General features: G+C 44.9%; 4 protein-coding genes across 4 annotated transcripts; all 4 read left to right on the top strand.

Moving 5' to 3' along the window:
* On the top strand, positions 724 to 3,248 carry LOC8083788 (3-ketoacyl-CoA synthase 11). Its single transcript, XM_002441512.2, has one exon. It carries the CDS (start codon positions 1,334 to 1,336, stop codon positions 2,873 to 2,875), a length of 1,542 nt encoding a protein of 513 aa, XP_002441557.1. The 5' UTR covers positions 724 to 1,333; the 3' UTR covers positions 2,876 to 3,248.
* LOC8083787 (GTP-binding nuclear protein Ran-2) lies at positions 4,626 to 7,069 on the top strand. The gene is made up of 8 exons (XM_002441511.2): positions 4,626 to 4,785; positions 4,885 to 4,954; positions 5,660 to 5,716; positions 5,803 to 5,920; positions 6,058 to 6,147; positions 6,242 to 6,421; positions 6,513 to 6,590; positions 6,713 to 7,069. The coding sequence occupies exons 1-8, from the start codon at positions 4,783 to 4,785 to the stop codon at positions 6,780 to 6,782; spliced, it is 666 nt and encodes a 221-aa protein (XP_002441556.1). The 5' UTR covers positions 4,626 to 4,782; the 3' UTR covers positions 6,783 to 7,069.
* On the top strand, positions 9,401 to 13,840 carry LOC8083786 (malate dehydrogenase, mitochondrial). The gene is made up of 7 exons (XM_002441510.2): positions 9,401 to 9,787; positions 9,882 to 10,055; positions 10,566 to 10,734; positions 10,842 to 10,903; positions 11,289 to 11,413; positions 12,424 to 12,541; positions 13,415 to 13,840. Exons 1-7 carry the CDS (start codon positions 9,554 to 9,556, stop codon positions 13,553 to 13,555), a joined length of 1,023 nt encoding a protein of 340 aa, XP_002441555.1. The 5' UTR covers positions 9,401 to 9,553; the 3' UTR covers positions 13,556 to 13,840.
* Positions 15,733 to 19,912, top strand: LOC8064708 (phospholipase A1-II 7). The gene is made up of 2 exons (XM_021447183.1): positions 15,733 to 16,438; positions 19,079 to 19,912. Exons 1-2 carry the CDS (start codon positions 15,830 to 15,832, stop codon positions 19,679 to 19,681), a joined length of 1,212 nt encoding a protein of 403 aa, XP_021302858.1. The 5' UTR covers positions 15,733 to 15,829; the 3' UTR covers positions 19,682 to 19,912.

Below are 20,069 nucleotides of genomic sequence, written 5' to 3'. Positions count from 1 at the left end.
TCTTGTTCTCATAAATAAGATTTTGGAATGTACTACCTCCATTCCAAAATATAAATTGTTTTGGCTTTTCAAGATTCATAGTTGTTACTTTATATAGGCACAGTGTATATCGAGATGCATCGCAAAAATTATGTACTTAGAAAAACCAAAACAACTTACAATTTGATATGAATGGAGTAGATATTGAATGTGGAATTTAGATTCTGTTTTTTTAAAAGAGAGAGAGGTGTTTAGATCTTATTCTTATATAGCGATTACTGTCTTTGCACAGTGAATATCTTCAAATAGTAGGGGTAGGATTCTACAATCTCACTCTAAAATTCGAGTGTTTGGATCCAGTTCTCTCTCATCTCATTAGCATTTTCTAGGAGATCTAGAACCGTATCTTTTCTATGATGGAGGAAGTATAATCTACGTACGTCCTCGCACAGTCGTACACGTCTGTGTTACGCTCGGACAAGGCGTAGTCCACCACCACACGCCGCGCAGGCGCGCACCGCACATTCACGTACCATCCGTCCCCCCGAGCTCCGCGCCCGGCCGGCCGGCCGCGTGTATGGCTGGACCGGTGCCCGCGCAGCCGCGCACGGCTCTCCCGGGGCTAACCGCCTCGCTCGGCCACGGCCCCGTCCGCGCGCTCTCCCCCTCTAGCGCGCAAACGCGCCGCGACTACAAGATGCCGGCCCGCCACGTCGCGCTCACCGGGGGCCCTCCCTTCCTCCCTCCTCCTCCTCCTCCTCCCAGGCGCCCGCCCGCCCCGGTCCCGTAACCGTCGCCGTTGAGCCCCCATCCACGTTGCGTTTTTCGGGCGCGTCAGGCGGAACGCATGAAGCGCCGCTAGCGTGTCCAGGCCTTCAAACGCAGCACAACCCCGGCCGGCCGCCGGTTGCTTGCCCGGCCTACCGCTTGGCGCGCGGATTCTCTCCTGCTCATCCTGCCTGCCTCCCGCGCGGCTCCGGTCCGCCGGCCCGACGACGACGCTGTGCGTGGCGTGGCGTGGCGTGGCGTATCTTTCGGTTTGGATCTCCGAGACCGATCAGGGAGTAGGTGGGAGCCGGCCTCGTCACGGTTAGCTTCCCGTGACATATGCACTGTCCTCTTTTCCGACCGTTGAACGCACACCTGATCGAGTTGGTGTCTGGTGGTCTCGGAGTTGTTTACCGGGTCGGAACTCGATCAGATCGGTGCCTGCGTGCGTGGCCTCTATATAAACCCACGGCCGCGCGGCCTGACGCTCCATCGCCTACACGTCGAAACAAGTCGAGAGAGATAGACATCTTGTCACGCTGGTGATCGGCGATCGTCGTCCGTCCTCGCTCCGTCGCTAGCTGACATGGCCGACGAGCCAAGAACGACGGCGGCGGCGACGCCGAGCAGCAGGATGCCGGACTTCAAGCAGTCGGTGAAGCTCAAGTACGTGAAGCTTGGGTACCACCACCTGATCAGCCACGGCGCGTACCTGCTGCTGGCGCCGCTGCCGGGGCTGGTGGCGGCGCACCTGTCCACCTTCACGCTGCGTGACCTGGCGGACCTGTGGCAGAGCCTGCAGTACAACCTGGTGTCCGTGCTCGTCTGCACCACGGTGCTGGTGGTGGTGGCCACGGCCTACGCGCTGACGCGGCCGCGGCCCGTGTACCTGGTGGACTTCGCGTGCTACAAGCCCGACGACGAGCGCAAGTGCAGCCGCGCGCGGTTCATGAACTGCACCGAGTCGCTGGGCACCTTCACGCCGGAGAACATCGAGTTCCAGCGCCGGATCATCGAGCGGTCGGGGCTCGGCGAGGACACGTACCTCCCGGAGGCGGTGCTCAACATCCCGCCCAACCCGTCCATGGCCAACGCGCGGAAGGAGGCCGAGATGGTCATGTTCGGCGCGCTGGACGAGCTGTTCGCCAAGACGGGCGTGCGGCCCAAGGACGTGGGCGTGCTGGTGGTGAACTGCAGCCTCTTCAACCCGACGCCGTCGCTGTCCGCCATGGTCGTCAACCACTACAAGCTCCGGGGCAACATCGCGAGCTACAACCTCGGCGGGATGGGCTGCAGCGCGGGGCTCATCGCCGTCGACCTCGCCAGGGACCTGCTGCAGTGCCACCGGGACACGTACGCCGTGGTGATCAGCATGGAGAACATCACCCTCAACTGGTACTTCGGCAACGACCGCTCCATGCTGGTGTCCAACTGCCTGTTCCGCATGGGCGGCGCCGCGCTCCTGCTGTCGAACCGCGGCTCGGCGCGGCGACGGTCCAAGTACCAGCTGGTGCACACGGTGCGCACGCACAGGGCCGCCGACGACCGCTGCTTCGGCTGCGTGTGGCAGCGGGAGGACGGGGAGGGGAAAGTGGGCGTGTCGCTGTCCAAGGAGCTCATGGCCGTGGCCGGGGACGCGCTCAAGACCAACATCACGACGCTCGGCCCGCTCGTGCTGCCCATGTCGGAGCAGCTGCTCTTCTTCGCCACGCTCGTCGCGCGCAAGGTGCTGAAGCGCAAGGTGAAGCCCTACATCCCGGACTTCAAGCTGGCGTTCGAGCACTTCTGCATCCACGCGGGCGGGCGGGCGGTGCTGGACGAGCTGGAGAAGAACCTCAAGCTCACGGACTGGCACATGGAGCCGTCCAGGATGACGCTGCACCGGTTCGGCAACACCTCCAGCAGCTCGCTCTGGTACGAGCTCGCCTACGCCGAGGCCAAGGGACGGATCAAGAAGGGCGACCGCACCTGGCAGATCGCCTTCGGCTCCGGGTTCAAGTGCAACAGCGCCGTGTGGAAGGCGCTCCGGTCGGTGAACCCAGCCAAGGAGAAAGGCATGAGGAACAACCCCTGGAGGGACGACATCGACAGGTACCCCGTCGCCGTCCCCAAGGTGTCAGCTATCTGATGACTGATTTGCAGCCCGCAGGCATCGCCAATTCGCCATTGCCATGCCTGTGTCTGTCTTTTGATCCAATCCATCGGATTATTGTAGCAAAAGCCGTAGTAGAATCAATGTACACTAGGAGTGGAGTCGATCGTTTTGTGTTACATACGTACAATTGTGAATCGGCCGCCGGTCTGCTAGCTGTTACATATACATGATGTGTATATAAAAGTATAGACGTAAAGTGCGTGCATGCTTGCTTGCTTGATAGGGGAATATACTGTAATACGAGAGCTGCAAGCCTGTGCGGCCTCACTGCAGAACAGCCACGTGCTTGAGATTTCTGTGACTGTGCATTCAAGACAAGAACAAGGAATATCGTTTCAGCAACCAACACCTGTTGTCAGATCATTTTCTGCTTGTCCTGATCCTCTGATATCAACACTCTTTCGTAGCACTGAATCTGAATGGATATACTCTGAACGTAATACTGTCCTTTAATCACAGCTGGTTTCATCCAGTTCTCGAAGTCTTCTGGTCATTAGGTTGGTCATGGAATGTATTTTCGTGTATCATAAACCTATCCAAAGACATAAACTTGAGAAATGTACACTTAGTTCAAATCTAAAATTGTACTGTTAGTATAAGTGGTCAGTGATGTTCCCCACTCATCGTCTCCCATTGACCATACATGCAGCTGTTCTTGTGTCATAAAAAGGCGAAAATTCACCAACGTGTCCGATTGATGGCCCTTTCCTCCCTTACGAAATCCAAACTTCCTGGAGACTCCACACATGGACATCGACATGTTTCAGTCAAAAATAGTTGAGCGTTAATTACCTACAAACTATACGTGCAATTAGCTCGACTATTTAGTTCAACCACTTTGTAAATTTTGACGATCATTTCCTCAGATTGTGGTCACTATGTATCTAGACAATAATATGTGTCCAGGTGCATAGGAAAAAAAAACTATACAAACTAAAACGATTACACGCTTCTCTGTATGTCCAGGATACAGTAAAACTGTCGCTGTCCAAGATTTTAAATTTTAAAAAAATGAATCCAGTTTCCAATAAGTTCATTTCCCTTGGATCCTACTCGTTTCTTGTGATTGTGATGGTTAGCACATTGGCTGTACATGCAGCTATGCCGCGGTAGAAACGATTGAACTCAATTCAGCCACAAGTGTTCATGTCTGAGCAACCAGATGCCTTTTCCTCGCTTACGAAATCCAATTTCCTGGAGACTCCAGGGCATCGACACATGTTCTTGCAAATAATTGAGCGTTAATAGATAGATTAGATTAGATGAACCACTTTTTATTTTCTGTTACCAAATCCCTAGCCCAGTTTAAAGAAGTTGTAGTACGAGTCTATTGCCTCAGATTGCGATCACATCATGTCATTTTGTCTTGAAACACATCATTTCTGTCCTTTTGTTTTCTGAAACACATATTTGTCCTCTTTTTTTCAGAGGAATTTGTCCTCTTTTAGGAGCAACTATAAACCTATTAGGCCGTAAGCAAACACCATATGAAAAGAAGAGTTGGGCCATCACCTCGTGGTGTTGATCACTACTCACGAACACAACATAAAGCCCACGGCCCACGCGGCCCACCCCTCCACGGCACCCTTCGGATCCGACGGCCAGAAATCTCGCGTGGGACGAAAGCTAGCCGGATGCGATCCCCACCCGCCGCCCAAGATCCGGCGGCCACAATTCCTGCGTCCATCCAAAGCTACCAAAACCCCGCAGTCCCGAGAAAAAAAAAACAACACGCCACCACAGCTATAAAACCCTCCGCCTCCACCGGCGGCTTCGCCCAATTCCATTTCGAATTCTAGGGTTTTGCTGCTCCCCGACCCCGTGCTCCGAAGCCCGCCGCATCGCCGCACCAGGCGCGGCCCTCCTTTCGTGCGACCGAGATGGTGAGTTCCCCGCACGGATCCGATTTCCGCCGTGTTTGATCCCCGGATCTGCGGCTGCGTGTGTCTGATCCGCAATGTTTTGTGTTTTTTTTTTCTCAGGCGCTCCCGAATCAGGGGACCGTCGATTACCCCAGCTTCAAGCTCGTCATCGTCGGCGATGGCGGAACGGGTGAGTTTCCGAGTCGCTCCGTGTTTCGATTGGTTGTTAGGAACGGTAGAAGCTGCCAACGTTTTCACGAGATCTGACGGATTGGACTTGGGCGTTGTTTGCAATCTGTTGATATTACGTCTGCTAGGATCGTAGGGGCTGACATCCCTACTTTCCTCACGAGCTCTGTGACTGGAATATTTGAGACACTTCCGCTATTACTGATTTTAATGTCTGTATTGTCGTTGTTTCCCCTGATTTAGATTCCCTTCCACATATAAACTTCACTAATATATTATACCATAGGAATTTAGGATCATAAGGGCTGCCTCCCCCCCCTCCCCTCTTACCTAATATCGTATTAATTAATACCTTGATAAATTGTAAGCACGAGTCTTTGATAATCCAGTGTTGCATTGTAACAAATCATTAAGTTAGGTTACATGTGATGCAACTAAACATGAGGTGGTTCATTTCTTGTTTCTAATATTTTTGAATCCTAATATTATAGGGTAGAAATTTAGTTGATGCACAGTCTAATTAGGTCTTGTTAAGAAATGGCATGATTGTTTGTATGAAAATACATATGTGGGTGCCATTTATGTTGTTTGTTTGCAACCTTCATAAGCTAGGTGATTCAAATTTCAGTTACTAAGGCAAATGTTGTTGTCCTTATAGGTTTTTGATGCACGAGTATTTATCGCTGATATTTTCTGGTTGTTGCAGGTAAAACTACGTTCGTGAAGAGGCATCTCACTGGAGAATTTGAGAAGAAATATGAACGTGAGTATCATGTTGATTGGGGTTTACCTTCACTTCCTTACCATCAATAATACTTACAGCTTCTCTAATACATTTTGTTGTTTCAGCAACAATTGGTGTCGAAGTCCACCCATTGGATTTCACCACGAACTGTGGTAAGATCAGGTTCTACTGCTGGGACACTGCTGGGCAAGAGAAGTTCGGTGGCCTTAGGGATGGATACTAGTAAGTCTTATTTGTGATATATCTTCAGTAACATCTGAATTAACAAGTGTACATGCACTGTAAAGTCAATGTATACTTCCAGTGCTGAACTATTTTTGATTACATTTTCTGACACACTGATTTCTATTCCCATGCAGTATCCATGGCCAATGTGCTATCATCATGTTTGATGTAACCTCAAGGCTGACTTACAAGAATGTTCCTACATGGCATAGGGACCTGTGCAGGTTTGTTGCAGTCTTTCTTTGTCATAGGCTTGTATTGATTTAAAGTTTTGTTGAGAAATTCTGATGTTCAAATATGAATTATGAATTCATGTAGGGTGTGTGAAAACATCCCCATTGTCCTCTGCGGTAACAAGGTTGATGTCAAGAACAGGCAGGTGAAAGCCAAGCAGGTCACCTTCCACAGGAAGAAGAATCTGCAGTACTATGAAATTTCTGCCAAGAGCAATTACAATTTTGAGAAACCTTTCCTTTACCTTGCGAGGAAGTTGGCAGGGTAATTGTTTTTACTACTCTTGTCAATTGCATCTTGTGGTCAACCAATTATCACCATATGTTTATTCTTGACAATGTTTTTGGTCTTACAGTGATCCGAACCTTCACTTTGTTGAAGCTGTTGCTCTGAAGCCCCCGGAAGTTACCATCGACATGGCTATGCAGCAGCAGTGAGTGTTGCCTTTTGTTTTTTTGTCCACTTTATTATAATCATTTTATGTTCATACAATCCTTTAATCTGTCCCCTCAATTCGAAGTGTTGCAAGAACTGATTCACCTTTTATTTACTCAGGCATGAAGCTGAGCTTGCTGCAGCGGCTGCACAACCTCTTCCCGATGACGATGATGATCTGATCGAGTAGAGAGGATCATGAGTCTCTGCCTTGAGCAGGAGTTGTGCCTTGCGTTTTAAGTTGTTCTAGGGTGAACTCTCTCTTGAGTTAGCATTGTCTGGAGCATCTTTCTCTCCTTGGACGTGTTGCAACTTTTGAGTGTGGAAATTGATGGACTCGTCGGCATGAATTTGCTGGCTACTTTATACATTGCTTTGTAACTCTGTTTGATGTTAAACGTTCTTGTGGCAACGCTCGTTGTGCTGCCATTTTGTTATCTATTTGTCTGATGTACCATATAAAATGCTTTTGGTGTATTTTTCGCACTTTCCAGGTATTTAGGTTTACTGTATGTCTGGTGTCAGGTTATGGTTCTCACAGCGGTACGGGTTATTTGGTATAACTGTGTGCTAGTTGGGGGCTGTTTAGTTCTTAAAAATTTTGGAAACTATTTTAAGATTTCTTTTAGCATTGAATCTTGGGGTGATAATTCTTTTAAGTCAAAGCTTGTTTGGTATAGTTTATAACAACTTCATAAGTTGTGAGCTGTTTGTTTTGTTAAATATTTATTTTAAAATAGTTTTATGGGTGAAATTATTTTTCTTCTCTTAAAAAAAGTGTTAGGAGAAGCTGAAAAGAGGTTATTGCAGTTCTCTTTTATTTCTCTGAACTATGCATGAAAATTTATGTATGAAGTAGTTAGTGAAGGTTATCAAACATTTTTATCAAAATGGCTTGGCTTTATCTTAATATATTTTTTTAAAAAAATAGCTTTACTAGTGAAATTATACCAAATAAGTTTTTAATATATGATTAGATAATAATTATTAAATACAAACGGAAGTGTTAAGCTATTTTTTAATTTTTTTACTATTAAACAGGGCCTTGGTATCTGTGTGCTAGATGTAGCGTAGTACCCTGCCATTTTGATGCCATGGTAGAAAATACTGGTTGCACTATTGAAGTCTAATAGATTTGGCTGGTAAGTTTAAATGAACATACTATTTGCCTATCCGGAATGTTGTTCAGTTGAGATGAACTCGAGAGAAAACTTTACATTGGTAGTAGCTCTCATTGAGAGAATAAACAATACGTTTTGCCTGCAAAATTTATCGTGTGAAGAAGACAAGCCCACAAAATTTAACATGGGAATGCAGAAGACGTGGTCAAATGTTTTTCTCCAGAAAACAGAACTCTATAGACACCCACCCAAATTTAAAATGAGAAGGCTGAAGACAGCAGGGCATGTCATTTTATCTCTATACATCCAACTCACTGACATGTGCTTCTCTTCTCGTGTTGTGATGGAGTTTTCGACATCAAAGGAGTCCACGAAATAGTATACTCTCAAGTCTCAAGCCAGTCTTGTTTTTGAAAGACGTATAAATGGCTAGAGCAAGTGACCAACTTGTACTCTAATTTACAACAAAATTGCTCAGGCGTATACTCTCTAGCGAGGCAACAGTTTTTGAATGACATAAATGGCTAGAGTGAGCAACATCATTGTACTATGTACTCTAATCTCTCTGTACAATAAAATTGCTGAGGTACCAAAGTTTGAACTCTGGATTCGAATGCCTCCACGACGCAGAAACCATTGTGTTTGTAGCCGCCGCCTCATGTTCTTGTTAGCTCAGCTGTGAGTTTGGCGCCGCCAGAAGTGGAGCACAAAAACAAGGTCCGAAGTCATCTTGACCGCTGAACCGCCGTGGGGCGAGTCGTCATGCGCCGCGCCGTCGTGCTCGCACAGTCGTTGTGCACTCTTTGAGTGCGCGCGCTAGTGATCCTTCCACAGTTCCGCCTCGGCCAGCGCCAGCGAGTGAGCCAGATAACCCTAAGGCCTTGTTTAATTTCAAAAAAAAGCTTTAGCTACCATAATATTTTTATTTGGATTTAATAATCACTATTTAATCATGAATTAATTAGCCTTAAAGATTCATTTCATAAATTATAAATAAATTATGTAATTAGTTATTTTGTTTTCGTCTATATTTAATATTCTATGTATGCGTTCAAAGACTCGATGTGACGAGAAATCTTAATTTTTTTTGGGAACCGGACTTGTTTAGATCTAAATGTTTTTTTGGATTTTGATACTGTAGCATTTTTGTTTTTATTTGACAAACATTATTCAATCATAGAGTAACTAGAGTTAAAAGATTCATTTCGCGATTTACAGACAAATTGTGTAACTAGTTTTTATTTTTATCTATATTTAATGCTTCATACATGCCGCAAGATCCGAGGTGACGGGAAAAATCTTAAAAGTTATTGGTTTTTAGGTGAACTAAACAAGGCCTAAACCAGGCTTTAGTTGTAAAAAAATTTGCAAAATAGACACTATAGCACTTCCGTTTGTATATGATCTAATCATGGACTAATTAGGCTCAAAAGATTTATCTTGTAAATTATAAATAAACTATACAGTTAGTTATTATTTATTTATATTTAATATTTTATGTATGTGACATAAGATTTAATATTATGATGAATCTTAAAAAAATTTCAAAAATTTTAGGAAGTAAATAAGGCCAAGTGGACAAGAAGAACAGGGGCACAGAACGGAAAAAATATCACCTCGGGCGAACGGGCGGAGACGTCGAGACGAGATCACGAGACGGAAAAAAAAAACCTTTTCTCTTTCTCCCACTGCCACCAACAACTTTCCTTCAGATCCCCATCCCCTCCCCTCTATTAAAGCGCCCGCCGCCCGCCGCCAGCCGCCGCTCCGTTCTCCTCCCCCACCAATCCGCAGCGAGACGCGCCCGAGCGAGCGAGCGAGCCCCGACCCCGCCGACACGATGAGGCCGTCGCTGCTAAAGTCCTCGGCCGAGCTGCTCCGCCGCAGCCGCGGCTACGCGTCCGCGGCCAACCCGGAGCGGAAGGTGGCCATCCTGGGCGCGGCGGGAGGCATCGGGCAGCCGCTCTCGCTCCTCATGAAGCTCAACCCGCTTGTCTCCTCCCTCTCCCTCTACGATATCGCCGGGACCCCCGGCGTCGCCGCCGACGTCTCCCACATCAACTCCCCCGCCCTGGTACGCCTACGCCTACGCGCGCTCCTCTTGCTTGGCTCGGACGGATGGGACTGGACTGGATCCGAGCTCACTGGTTTCCACTCGATTCCTGCAGGTGAAGGGGTTCATGGGGGACGACCAGCTTGGGGAGGCGCTGGAGGGATCCGACGTCGTCATCATCCCCGCCGGGGTACCCAGGAAGCCCGGCATGACCAGGGACGACCTCTTCAACATCAACGCCGGCATCGTTAAGGGGCTCTGCACTGCCATCGCCAAGCACTGCCCCAACGTAAGCGTCTCGCGCCCTTGCCACTGTAGATCTGCAGCTTAGGGGGAAGTTTCAGGATTGGTTGCTAGATTTCGTACTCTACTTTTGGCAATTGGAATGGCCGGTGATTGGATTTGGTGCAGATCTAGCGTTTAGTGCTGATGCTGATCTGACGATGTAAAGTGGCACACGTACCCGACAGGAAATGGAGTGGATTGCCCAAAACAAACAGAAATACCACGTGCTATTTGCCAGCCTCGGTGCTTTTTTTTTTGACAACCAGCCTCGGTGCTTTGAAATTGCCACCTGAAGTAAAGGGGGCTCTCAGTTGCTCTAGAGCTCACTTCACATGCACTGGGTTATACAGTAGTCATATAGACCTGTGAACATTCCCATGCTTGCATATGAGATGTTAGATGATATTGAGTGACATATGCATTCTTCTTCCTTGTATATGTCCAGTAAACGTTTTCATCTTGGTTTGTGTACTTTATTCTATCACACTGACCATGTTGATTATATGTCTCTTAGGCTCTTGTTAACATGATCAGCAACCCTGTCAACTCCACTGTCCCGATTGCGGCGGAGGTTTTCAAGAAGGCTGGTACTTATGATAAGAAGAAGCTGTTTGGTGTGACTACTCTTGATGTTGTTCGTGCTAAAACTTTTTATGCTGGAAAGGCGGGCGTGCCCGTTACTGGTAATAATATGATGTTTTAGTTGGCAGTTGTTGTAGACATTGAGATTATGGGTCAGAATTACCTTTTCATCTTTCGTAACATGAGTTATTACTGTGGCCTTTTTCAGAGGTGAATGTTCCTGTTGTGGGGGGCCATGCGGGTATTACTATTCTGCCACTCTTCTCACAGGTATTGTATTCATGGACCATGTCTGAGGTTCCTGCTAGAGTGTACATGATCCCTCCAAAATGTTCCAAGTTAGAATATAAATAGTTAATGACAAAATAACCTTTTAGCATAAACTTGGCTTGTGATGATCAAGTTGTGTATGAATATTGTTGGCAAAACATGCAAGTTGATTAGCGAAGAGAATGTTTGCCTAGACTAGTGCAATGATTTTCATTTGTCAATTGTATAAGGACTCTAAAGCTATCTTTGGTTAGTGTTTTTTTATTGCATACCCTTTGTTTTCTATGCAAGTGATAGACATTTCCATTGTCATGCTAGGTGTATCCTATGATGTGCCTCATATCTCTGAAACTAGCAACTCAATCAAAATTTCTGTTTTATACAGGCCACTCCTGCAAGCAATTCATTGTCCCAAGAAGACATTGAGGCCCTCACCAAGAGGACACAAGATGGTGGGACGGAGGTTGTTGAAGCAAAGGCTGGAAAGGGCTCTGCAACACTGTCCATGGCGTAAGTCTATAAAACTTATGGACTGTTGTCAGCATGTCTATTGGTTGCACTATAGCATATCCTGTCTGCTTATGATCCTTTTGGAATTTTATACGAGTATTTTCTTCTGTGCTCTGCAACCAGTCAATCAGTAGATGCTTCTTGCCTTCATTGGTTTTCTACGGAGGACTTCCTCTGGCATAAATTAGCTGCTGTTGCAGTGGATGATTCTTGCCTTCATTGATAAATTAGCTGCTCATGATCGTCCATTACATGCTTGTGCACAGATAGTCTGGTAATGTTAAGCTTATAGCTTCCAATCTAGTTAAATGCACGAGACCAAATTTTACTAAATTTACAACTACTGTTTCATGGTTGTTCCTGTATTCATTGGAGTGTATGTCTGTTGCATCAGTTTCCTGTCAGAATTGTGTATGACAGCTATGTAACTGTAATGAACATCATTAGCAGTTTATGGTATTCTTTTTACAAGTATAAATGAATTCAACGTGCGAATGTAAGAGACCTTCACTGTTTTTGTAGACATTGTTCGTATAGGAAAACTTTGTTCATTCTACTTTTTTAGCTTTCTGTTATTGCATTCATGTCAAATACCACTCAGGACATTGCTATTATTTGGAATGAAGCTTCTTGCCAAGTGAAGGGCTTGTCCATGAGCATCTGTATGAGATCATGTACCTTATTTTTCCAACTAATTTAATGCAATATGAGCGAGGCCCTGTCTGGGGGTGGGATTGGATCCATATTCTTTAACTATACAGAGCAATCACCCTCATCCTAAACACCCCCTTGTCTGGAATTTCTCTGTAACTTCACCTTAGCTTCCATAAGTGCTCTGCTTGTATGTACTCTCCTGTTTTGCAAAATCATCTTATCATAGTGTCTTTGTAGACAAACTCTGATACTTCAACCTTTTTTTTACATAACCACATTAGATTTATGCTGATTTTAGGTCAAACCCTGCAATTTGTTTGTTTATAGTGTTACTCATTTTCTCTTTTTTTTCGCAGATATGCTGGTGCTGTTTTTGCAGATGCATGCTTGAAGGGTCTGAATGGAGTTCCGGACGTTGTAGAGTGCTCTTTTGTGCAATCAACTGTGACAGAGTTGCCGTTCTTTGCCTCCAAGGTACTTAATGCATAACTGTCTACCTAAATTTTAGTTATGTATTTATCGTATGGGCAAAGTAAATACATGTGGTTCTTGTTACCTGCTTTTATTTTTCTGTTGAAAGCTTGTAATCTTTTACAGTTTACTGACATTTAAATTACGATAGTATAATTTGTACTGCAGTTATTTCTGACTCCATTCCAAATTGTAAGTCAGTCTGTACATAGCTTTTGCTACGCATCTAGATATATATTATGTCTAGATACATATAAGAGTTATGTGTATCTAGAAAAATCAGAACAACTTACAATTTGGAAAGGAATGAGTATATAAGTGAAACTCTTAGTTCTGTGTCCTGAATTATTTGTGGTTGGAGGCATTAAAAGAACTTTCTCATTGTTCAGTTTTACATTTATAATACTATTTATCTCGATGGGTCTGGTGTGTCTTATGGATTAATGGGACTGTAGTACTGAACCTGCGAACCAATTACCTTTTTGGTGTATTTAGCATCCATGTTGCATGTTAGCCATCGGGTTCCATATTAGCAAAGTTTGAGTTACCAGGAATCTCTGAAAAGTAGCATCTCACATGCTTTTACATGTCATGGTTTGTCAGTTGGAACTTCAGTTGTCTGACACTACCTCTGGTCAACATTACTTACAGGACAAATGAATTAGCTTTAGATAATTTATCTTGATCTAAACCTCAAGTGATCTTGACTGGAGGGTGTAAAAACAATGTGTTCTCCAATAACTTGCTATTGCCACTGTCTTTACCTATGCTAGTTGGACAGGTTCTGGTGCAGCATTGCTCTTGATTTTGTTAGTTTTTTTTCTTTCACTATGAGATGGTCTTGGAGTTCAAACATTACTCCCTTTCATGTTACAGGTACGGCTTGGCAAGAATGGAGTGGAGGAAGTGCTTGGTCTTGGTGAGCTCAACGACTTCGAGAAGAAGGGGCTTGAAAACCTCAAGGGCGAGCTCATGTCTTCCATTGAGAAGGGTGTCAAGTTCGCCCACAGCAACTAGGCAACTTGCTCGGCTTCTAACAATTGATATCCCTTGCATTTTTTGTTTGACTGCCTATTTTTCCTGCCCCCTTATGGTTGGCGCAACGAGGCTTTGTGGTCCAAAATAAAACTCAGCGGAACGAAGAAAACATGTACCAGAAACAGTTTACAAACACCGGTGTTTTTTGTGCTGAACTCCCAGTAGTTGAGCCGTGAGGGAATCGAGAACAAACTTTCCACTTTCTCATTTCCGAGCGCCTTGTCTTTGATTGTATTGTATGCATGTTTTGGACCCGTGCCTCGACGTCTTGGTAGTTGGCTTGGCAGTTGGCACACAGGAATCTAATCACTGGAGCTGGTAGATACTGGTATGAAAGAAAATCCAAAACTGCTGTTGTTTAGATTTTGCAGCTATTGGCGTCTGATCAGAACTGTTGAGCCGGACACCTCTGAGGTCCCGCACTGGATCGGTTGTCTGGAACGTTATATGTTGATGATTGTGAACGGAATACATTCAGGGCATAGGTGTGGGTTTCTGGTTGGAGGGTTTGGAACGAGCGATTGGTTGGTGCATCGATATAGCGAGGCATGAACCGGCAGGGATGGAGGCTGAGAGAGTGCCGGATGCTCAAGCGGCTCTCCCAACGCGCTCCCAAAAAATTAGAGAAAATATCTGTTCTTTTTTTTTTAAAAAAAAGAAGAAGATAATGTTGCATCCAACGTGAAAAACGAATACGAATGTTTCCCGTTTTTATTGGTTTCCTGCAAACCATCGATGTCTCCAGCACAACACCTATACGGGCATCCAAACCCATAATAATACAAAACCTAAAATCAGACTCCAACTGATCAACATCTATAGGTAATAGAATATCAGAATATCTCTGTTGCACGTACACTTCTTTTGCATACACTCGTGTTACACGCTCCAGCCTGGCGTCAAGTTATTTTGTTATTCATACTAGCTATTAGCCTATGAACAATAATGCTCTAAAAAACAGCATACAATATTACCGCCTAATTAGTTGAAAAACTGTCATCAGAAGTGCTACGGTTGGATGGATAAACGACCAAACATTTTCTACAACATGAGCAAATAGAGCGACCCAGCATATATATATCTGCCATCACTGTCTCTGTTAGTGCTACTCTCGACTAAGTAAACCAGGAAGCAGATTTAGCATGCAAATCTCGGGCAGCTGGATCCTTCCATACTTATATGTTTATTCAGACTCATGTTACACGCTTGAAAGCTATATCATTTTGGTGTGCCAATCAACGTCGGCGTCGTCAACTCGTCATAGATAAACTTCACCAAAAACAAAAAAAAATAGGGCAAATGTCACTAAAAAAACTGAGCGAAGCTGGATGATGGTCAGTCTTGGACGGGACAAGCAACTAAGGTTTGCACGCAACTAAGAGATACATGCACTTGTACCTCCATTCTTGTAGCCTTGCAGGGAGGTCCCGTTTCCCTACCGAATACCGATCACACTGGGCTACTCCAGTTTTCTGATGTACTGACAGGAAACGTTTTCACCGCTTTGTATACATGTATAGCAGAATTTTTCGCGACTGTTAACACACACCTGACCTAATTAACCTGACATACGTAAGAACGCCATGCATCAACACAAGCAGGCTAAACTGCTAAAGTGCATGACCGGCATGTTCCTGTTTGGAGCGTACCTGTAGATGTTGGCTACAAGACATGATCATTTTGTCGGAGACGCAAGGTCGTCTCACTACCAACATTTCTTTGGCGATGGCGCATATGCTTTCCCGTCTCCCCGGTCATTTTCCAGCTGCACGATATAATACACTTCTTTTTGGCACACTGAGATAGACGCACTTCAAAAAACGAACATAAGCCTTGTTTAGATCCAAAAAGTTGTTGGATTTTGACACCGTAACACTTTTGTTTTTATTTGACAAATATTGTTCAATCGTGGAGTAACTATGCTTAAAAAATTCGTCTCACGATTTACAGGTAAACTGTGCAATTAGTTTTTGTTTTTATCTATATTTAATGCTTTATGCATGTACTGCAAGATTTAATGTGATAAGAAATCTTGAAAATTTTTTGGTTTTTGGGAACTAACACAATAGCAAAGCCGTTGTCATCGATCTCATCGACGCCACCTGCATCTGTCTAGTCTATCTAGTCATATACTTCTATAAATACACCCCAAGCAATGCAAAGCCGAACGAAGCTACACAGGCCTACAGCCAGCAAGCAGCCTGAAACCAAACTCTAGCTAGCAGCTAGCTAGTAGGCAAACCAAGCCAGTCGATGACGACGCCCGGAAGCATTGCCAGCCGGTGGCGCGAGCTCCAGGGCGCGGACTCATGGTCCGGGCTGCTGGACCCGCTGGACCTCGACCTGCGCACGAACATCATCACCTACGGCGAGCTGACGCAGGCCACCTACGACGGGTTCAACCAGGAGCAGCGGTCGCCGCACGCGGGCGCGTGCGTGTTCGGCTACTCCAACCTGCTGACGAGCTCGGGCGCCGCGGCGGCCGGGAACTACACCGTCACCAAGTTCATCTACGCGACGTCGGCGCTCCCCGGCGTGCCCGAGGCGTTCCTGCTGCTGCCGCTGCCGGACCTGCTGCCGGAGTCGTGGAGCAGGGAGTCCAACTGGATGGGGTACGTCGCCGTCGCCACCGACGACGGCGTCGCCGCGCTGGGCCGCCGCGACATCCTCGTCGCGTGGCGCGGCACCATGCGCAGCCTCGAGTGGGTCAACGACTTCGACTTCACGCCCGTGTCCGCCGCGCCCGTGCTGGGTTCCGCCGCCGCCGCCAACCCAGCCGCCTTGGTGCACCGCGGGTTCCTCTCCGTGTACACGTCCAGCAACCCGGACTCCAAGTACAACCAAACCAGCGCCAGAGACCAGGTAAGTGTTAGCTCTGCTTGCTACTGCTACTCTATATATGTGTACTGATCGATGACTACTTCAATTGTTGTCGAAAAACTAAGCTTCAGCTTTCTGTAAACACTTCAAACATTGGTGAAATTTGTTCACCAAGAAGATTTCTGGCTAGCTAGCTGTACGTAGAGTCTAGGCACATCGCACATGCACATTGCATGAATGTTTTGATAGGTCCTACTTGTTAGGCACTGTGATGATTGGCTTAAAACTTGCATCCAATTAAGCAACGAGTTGGCTCATGCGAAAAGGAATGCATTGATGGAGGTCAGCTATACGGGCACGTTCATTTATTATCTCTTCCGAAAAGAAAAAAAATGAGAAAAATGCCCGGCCTATATTTCACAATTTCTGAAAGAGGCAGAGAGCTGACATAGTGGCTACTCCCTTCATCGCAAAAGGGTTACAATTCTCGTTTTTAAGAGTAAAATAACTTTAAATTTAATTAAATCTATATAAAAATAGTAACATTTATGATACCAAATAAGTATCACTAAATTAACCATGAAATATATTTTCATAGTAAATTTGTTTGGAGGCATAAAAGTTGATACTTTTTTTCTACAAACTTAGTCATCCTTTTGAAAAAAAATGTGACCTGGTTTACTGGAATTATATATTTTTTGGGACTGATTAAATAGTGAATTAATAAGAGCAAGTTAGCTTAATTATTTTACTCTATCTAATTGCAAACTAATTATAGTCGTACTAATCCGTGATGGTAGTAGCTAGGCTAGTTTTAGGTTTGACATGAATATATTAAAAATCATCTACAATATTCACCAAACATTATATGATTTGAGTACAAACTACTACGACTAAACTAACAATAAAAATAAGTTATCCAAATGCCACTCTTGATGGACACAACTCAACGATATCTCTGCTCGAATAAAGATATCTGTTGTTGTTCAAGTACTTTGGCCTCAGTGCAGGTTGACCAAAGTTGCAACTAATTTTGTTAATCGTTATAGGTTACTACTAGAAAGGGCGGCCGGCATATGATATGAAATATGAGTATATGACCGGCATCACTTTGACCTGTTCGCTTCTAAATTTTTTGGGCTATGTAGCAACACAAGTGCACAACTGAATACCATGCTGTTGCTATTGCTGTGTAGCAGCAGCCAGCTCATCCGAACAAATTAAACCCTTTAGATCTTGTTTAGATGTCAAATTTTTTTAGATTTTTACTACTGTAGCAATTTCGTTTTATTTGATAATCAGTGTCCAATCATAGACGAACTAGGCTAGATTCGTCTCACGATCTGTGTAACTAGTTATTTTTTTGGCACAATAGTCATTTTGGTCCTTCAACTATTACTCGAGGCTTAGTTTCATCCTTAAATTTTTAAAACGGCCATTTTGGTCCTTGAACTTTAGTTTTAGGCTCAATTTCATCCTATAACTATAAAGATGATCGTTTTAGTCTTTAAATTTTGTATTTTGGGCTCAATTTCATCCATAAACTATCAAAGTGCATTTAACTTTTTATTTTCAACTCAATTTTGTTTATTCAAAAAGAAAACATTATATTTTAGACATAATTTCATCCATAAATTATCAAAATTATAGATATGCTATTATTTCAATATATCCATGTATTCTTGAAGAACAAATAGTATTCGATGTAACTATAATTGCTCCCACAAATATCAATTTAGTTAGATATATAAAAATAGTACAATTATAAGGGTAACACTAAAAATAACAGCTTGGAATTATCAATGGCCATAAAAGAGTTTTTGGATAAATATTATTTTTCTATCTTCAATTGCTGGTGGTGTTGGAGCTAATCATGTGTAATAGTGCAGCGTTCCACGTACAACATAGACAAAGTTGAGTTAAAAAATAAAAGCTTAAAGAACAAAATACATTTTAATAATTTTAAAATGAAATTGTGCTCAGAATGCAAAATTTGAGGATTAAAATGACCATCTTTATAATTCTAGGATGAAACTGAACCTAAGAGTAGAGTTTGAGGGCTAAAACAATCATTTTGAAAGTTCAAGGATGAAATTGAGCCTGGAGTAATAGTTGAGGGATCAAAATGACTATTCTGCCTTATTTTTTTATCTATATTTAATGCTTCGTGCACGTGCCATAAGATTCGATGTGACGGAAAATCTTGAAAAGTTTTTGAATTTTAGGGTGAACCAAACAAGACCTTAATAGTATTTTTTCTTATAATAACAGTACGCCAAGCTAGCTACTCTCTCGGTTAAAAAAAACCTTATTTGTGGGTTCGCGAGCAATCCTCTATCCTTACTCTCTGTCATAAAAAAGAATGTAATTCTAAGTTTCAAGACAAGTCAATTTCTAAGTTTTACTAAGTTTGTAAGAAAAGTATCTATATTTATATCTCCAATTAGGTCTACTATAAAAATATATTTTATAATTAATATAATGATACTTATTCGTATCATATAAATATTAGTAATATTTTAATATTAGATTTATTTAAATTTAAAATTGTCTGACTCTTTGGCAAGTGCGAGCATTCTTTTTGGGAGGAAATGGAATATTACCAAATCAGATGCTTATCACGTACTGTAGTGCGCAGTGCTTAGTGAAGAACCACATAATGAATAGATACGATCGATGCAGGTCCTGGCGGAGGTGAGCAGGCTGATGGCACTGTACAAGGACGAGGTGACGAGCATCACGGTGACCGGGCACAGCCTGGGCGCGTCGCTGGCGACGCTCAACGCCGTGGACCTCGCGGCCAACGGCGTGAACGCGCCGCCGGCGGGCTCCGCGCAGCCGGCGTGCCCCGTGACGGCGTTCGTGTTCGCGAGCCCGCGCGTCGGGGACGGCAACTTCAAGCGGGCGTTCGCGTCGTTCCCGGACCTGCGGGCGCTCCACGTGAAGAACGCCGGCGACGTCGTGCCGACGTACCCGCCGCTCGGGTACGTGGACGTGGCCGTGCAGCTGCCCATCGCGACGGGGCGGTCGCCGTACCTGAAGCAGCCCGGGACGATCTTGACGCTGCACAACCTCGAGTGCTACCTCCACGGCGTCGCCGGCGAGCAGGGCAGCGCCGGAGGGTTCAAGCTGGAGGTGGACCGCGACGTCGCGCTGGCCAACAAGGGGGAGGACGCGCTAAAAAACCAGTACCCGGTGCCCGTCTCCTGGTGGGTCGCCAAGAACAACTTCATGGTCAAGGGCACCGACGGCCACTGGGCGCTCCAGGACTTCGAGCAGATCTGATCATCAGAGCAGAGCTAGCTCGCGCGGCCATGCACGATGTTTCCAGTATGTCTGAATAATGAGTGCCAATAGGCAATACGGCATGCATGTATTATCATTCAGGTTTTCTCTGTGTGTGTGTGATGCTTGTCAGTTGTCACCTCTTCCTATCCTATGAACCGGAAATTGCGATGAGGAGTCAAATATTATTTATAAATAAATAAACCATCTTCTGATTGTGATTGTGTCTCATGCATGGCGTCATAATTCTTGGCTAATTCTTCCTACTGTGTCTCATGCATAGCTCTCTGAGGTGCATGATGATTTCTGAACCGGAGAACGCGGACGCGTCCTCGTAAACAGGCCGATTTTCCTTTAGTAACGGATTTGTTCCGGCTTCACCGCTTCA

Source organism: Sorghum bicolor, chromosome 9 (assembly GCF_000003195.3).
Source record: "Sorghum bicolor cultivar BTx623 chromosome 9, Sorghum_bicolor_NCBIv3, whole genome shotgun sequence".
Lineage (NCBI taxonomy): Eukaryota > Viridiplantae > Streptophyta > Magnoliopsida > Poales > Poaceae > Sorghum > Sorghum bicolor.
This window is presented reverse-complemented; position numbering and strand designations above follow the sequence as displayed.

Coding starts and splice junctions, on each gene's coding strand:
- LOC8083786 (XM_002441510.2), top strand. CDS start 9,554: ATGAGGCCGTCGCTGCTAAAGTCCTCGGCCGAGCTGCTCCGCCGCAGC. Junction 10,056..10,565: donor TCGCCAAGCACTGCCCCAAC/GTAAGCGTCTCG, acceptor TATGTCTCTTAG/GCTCTTGTTAACATGATCAG. Junction 10,735..10,841: donor GGCGGGCGTGCCCGTTACTG/GTAATAATATGA, acceptor GGCCTTTTTCAG/AGGTGAATGTTCCTGTTGTG.
- LOC8083788 (XM_002441512.2), top strand. CDS start 1,334: ATGGCCGACGAGCCAAGAACGACGGCGGCGGCGACGCCGAGCAGCAGG.
- LOC8064708 (XM_021447183.1), top strand. CDS start 15,830: ATGACGACGCCCGGAAGCATTGCCAGCCGGTGGCGCGAGCTCCAGGGC. Junction 16,439..19,078: donor AAACCAGCGCCAGAGACCAG/GTAAGTGTTAGC, acceptor CGATCGATGCAG/GTCCTGGCGGAGGTGAGCAG.
- LOC8083787 (XM_002441511.2), top strand. Junction 4,955..5,659: donor CGTCGGCGATGGCGGAACGG/GTGAGTTTCCGA, acceptor TGGTTGTTGCAG/GTAAAACTACGTTCGTGAAG. Junction 6,422..6,512: donor CTTGCGAGGAAGTTGGCAGG/GTAATTGTTTTT, acceptor TTGGTCTTACAG/TGATCCGAACCTTCACTTTG.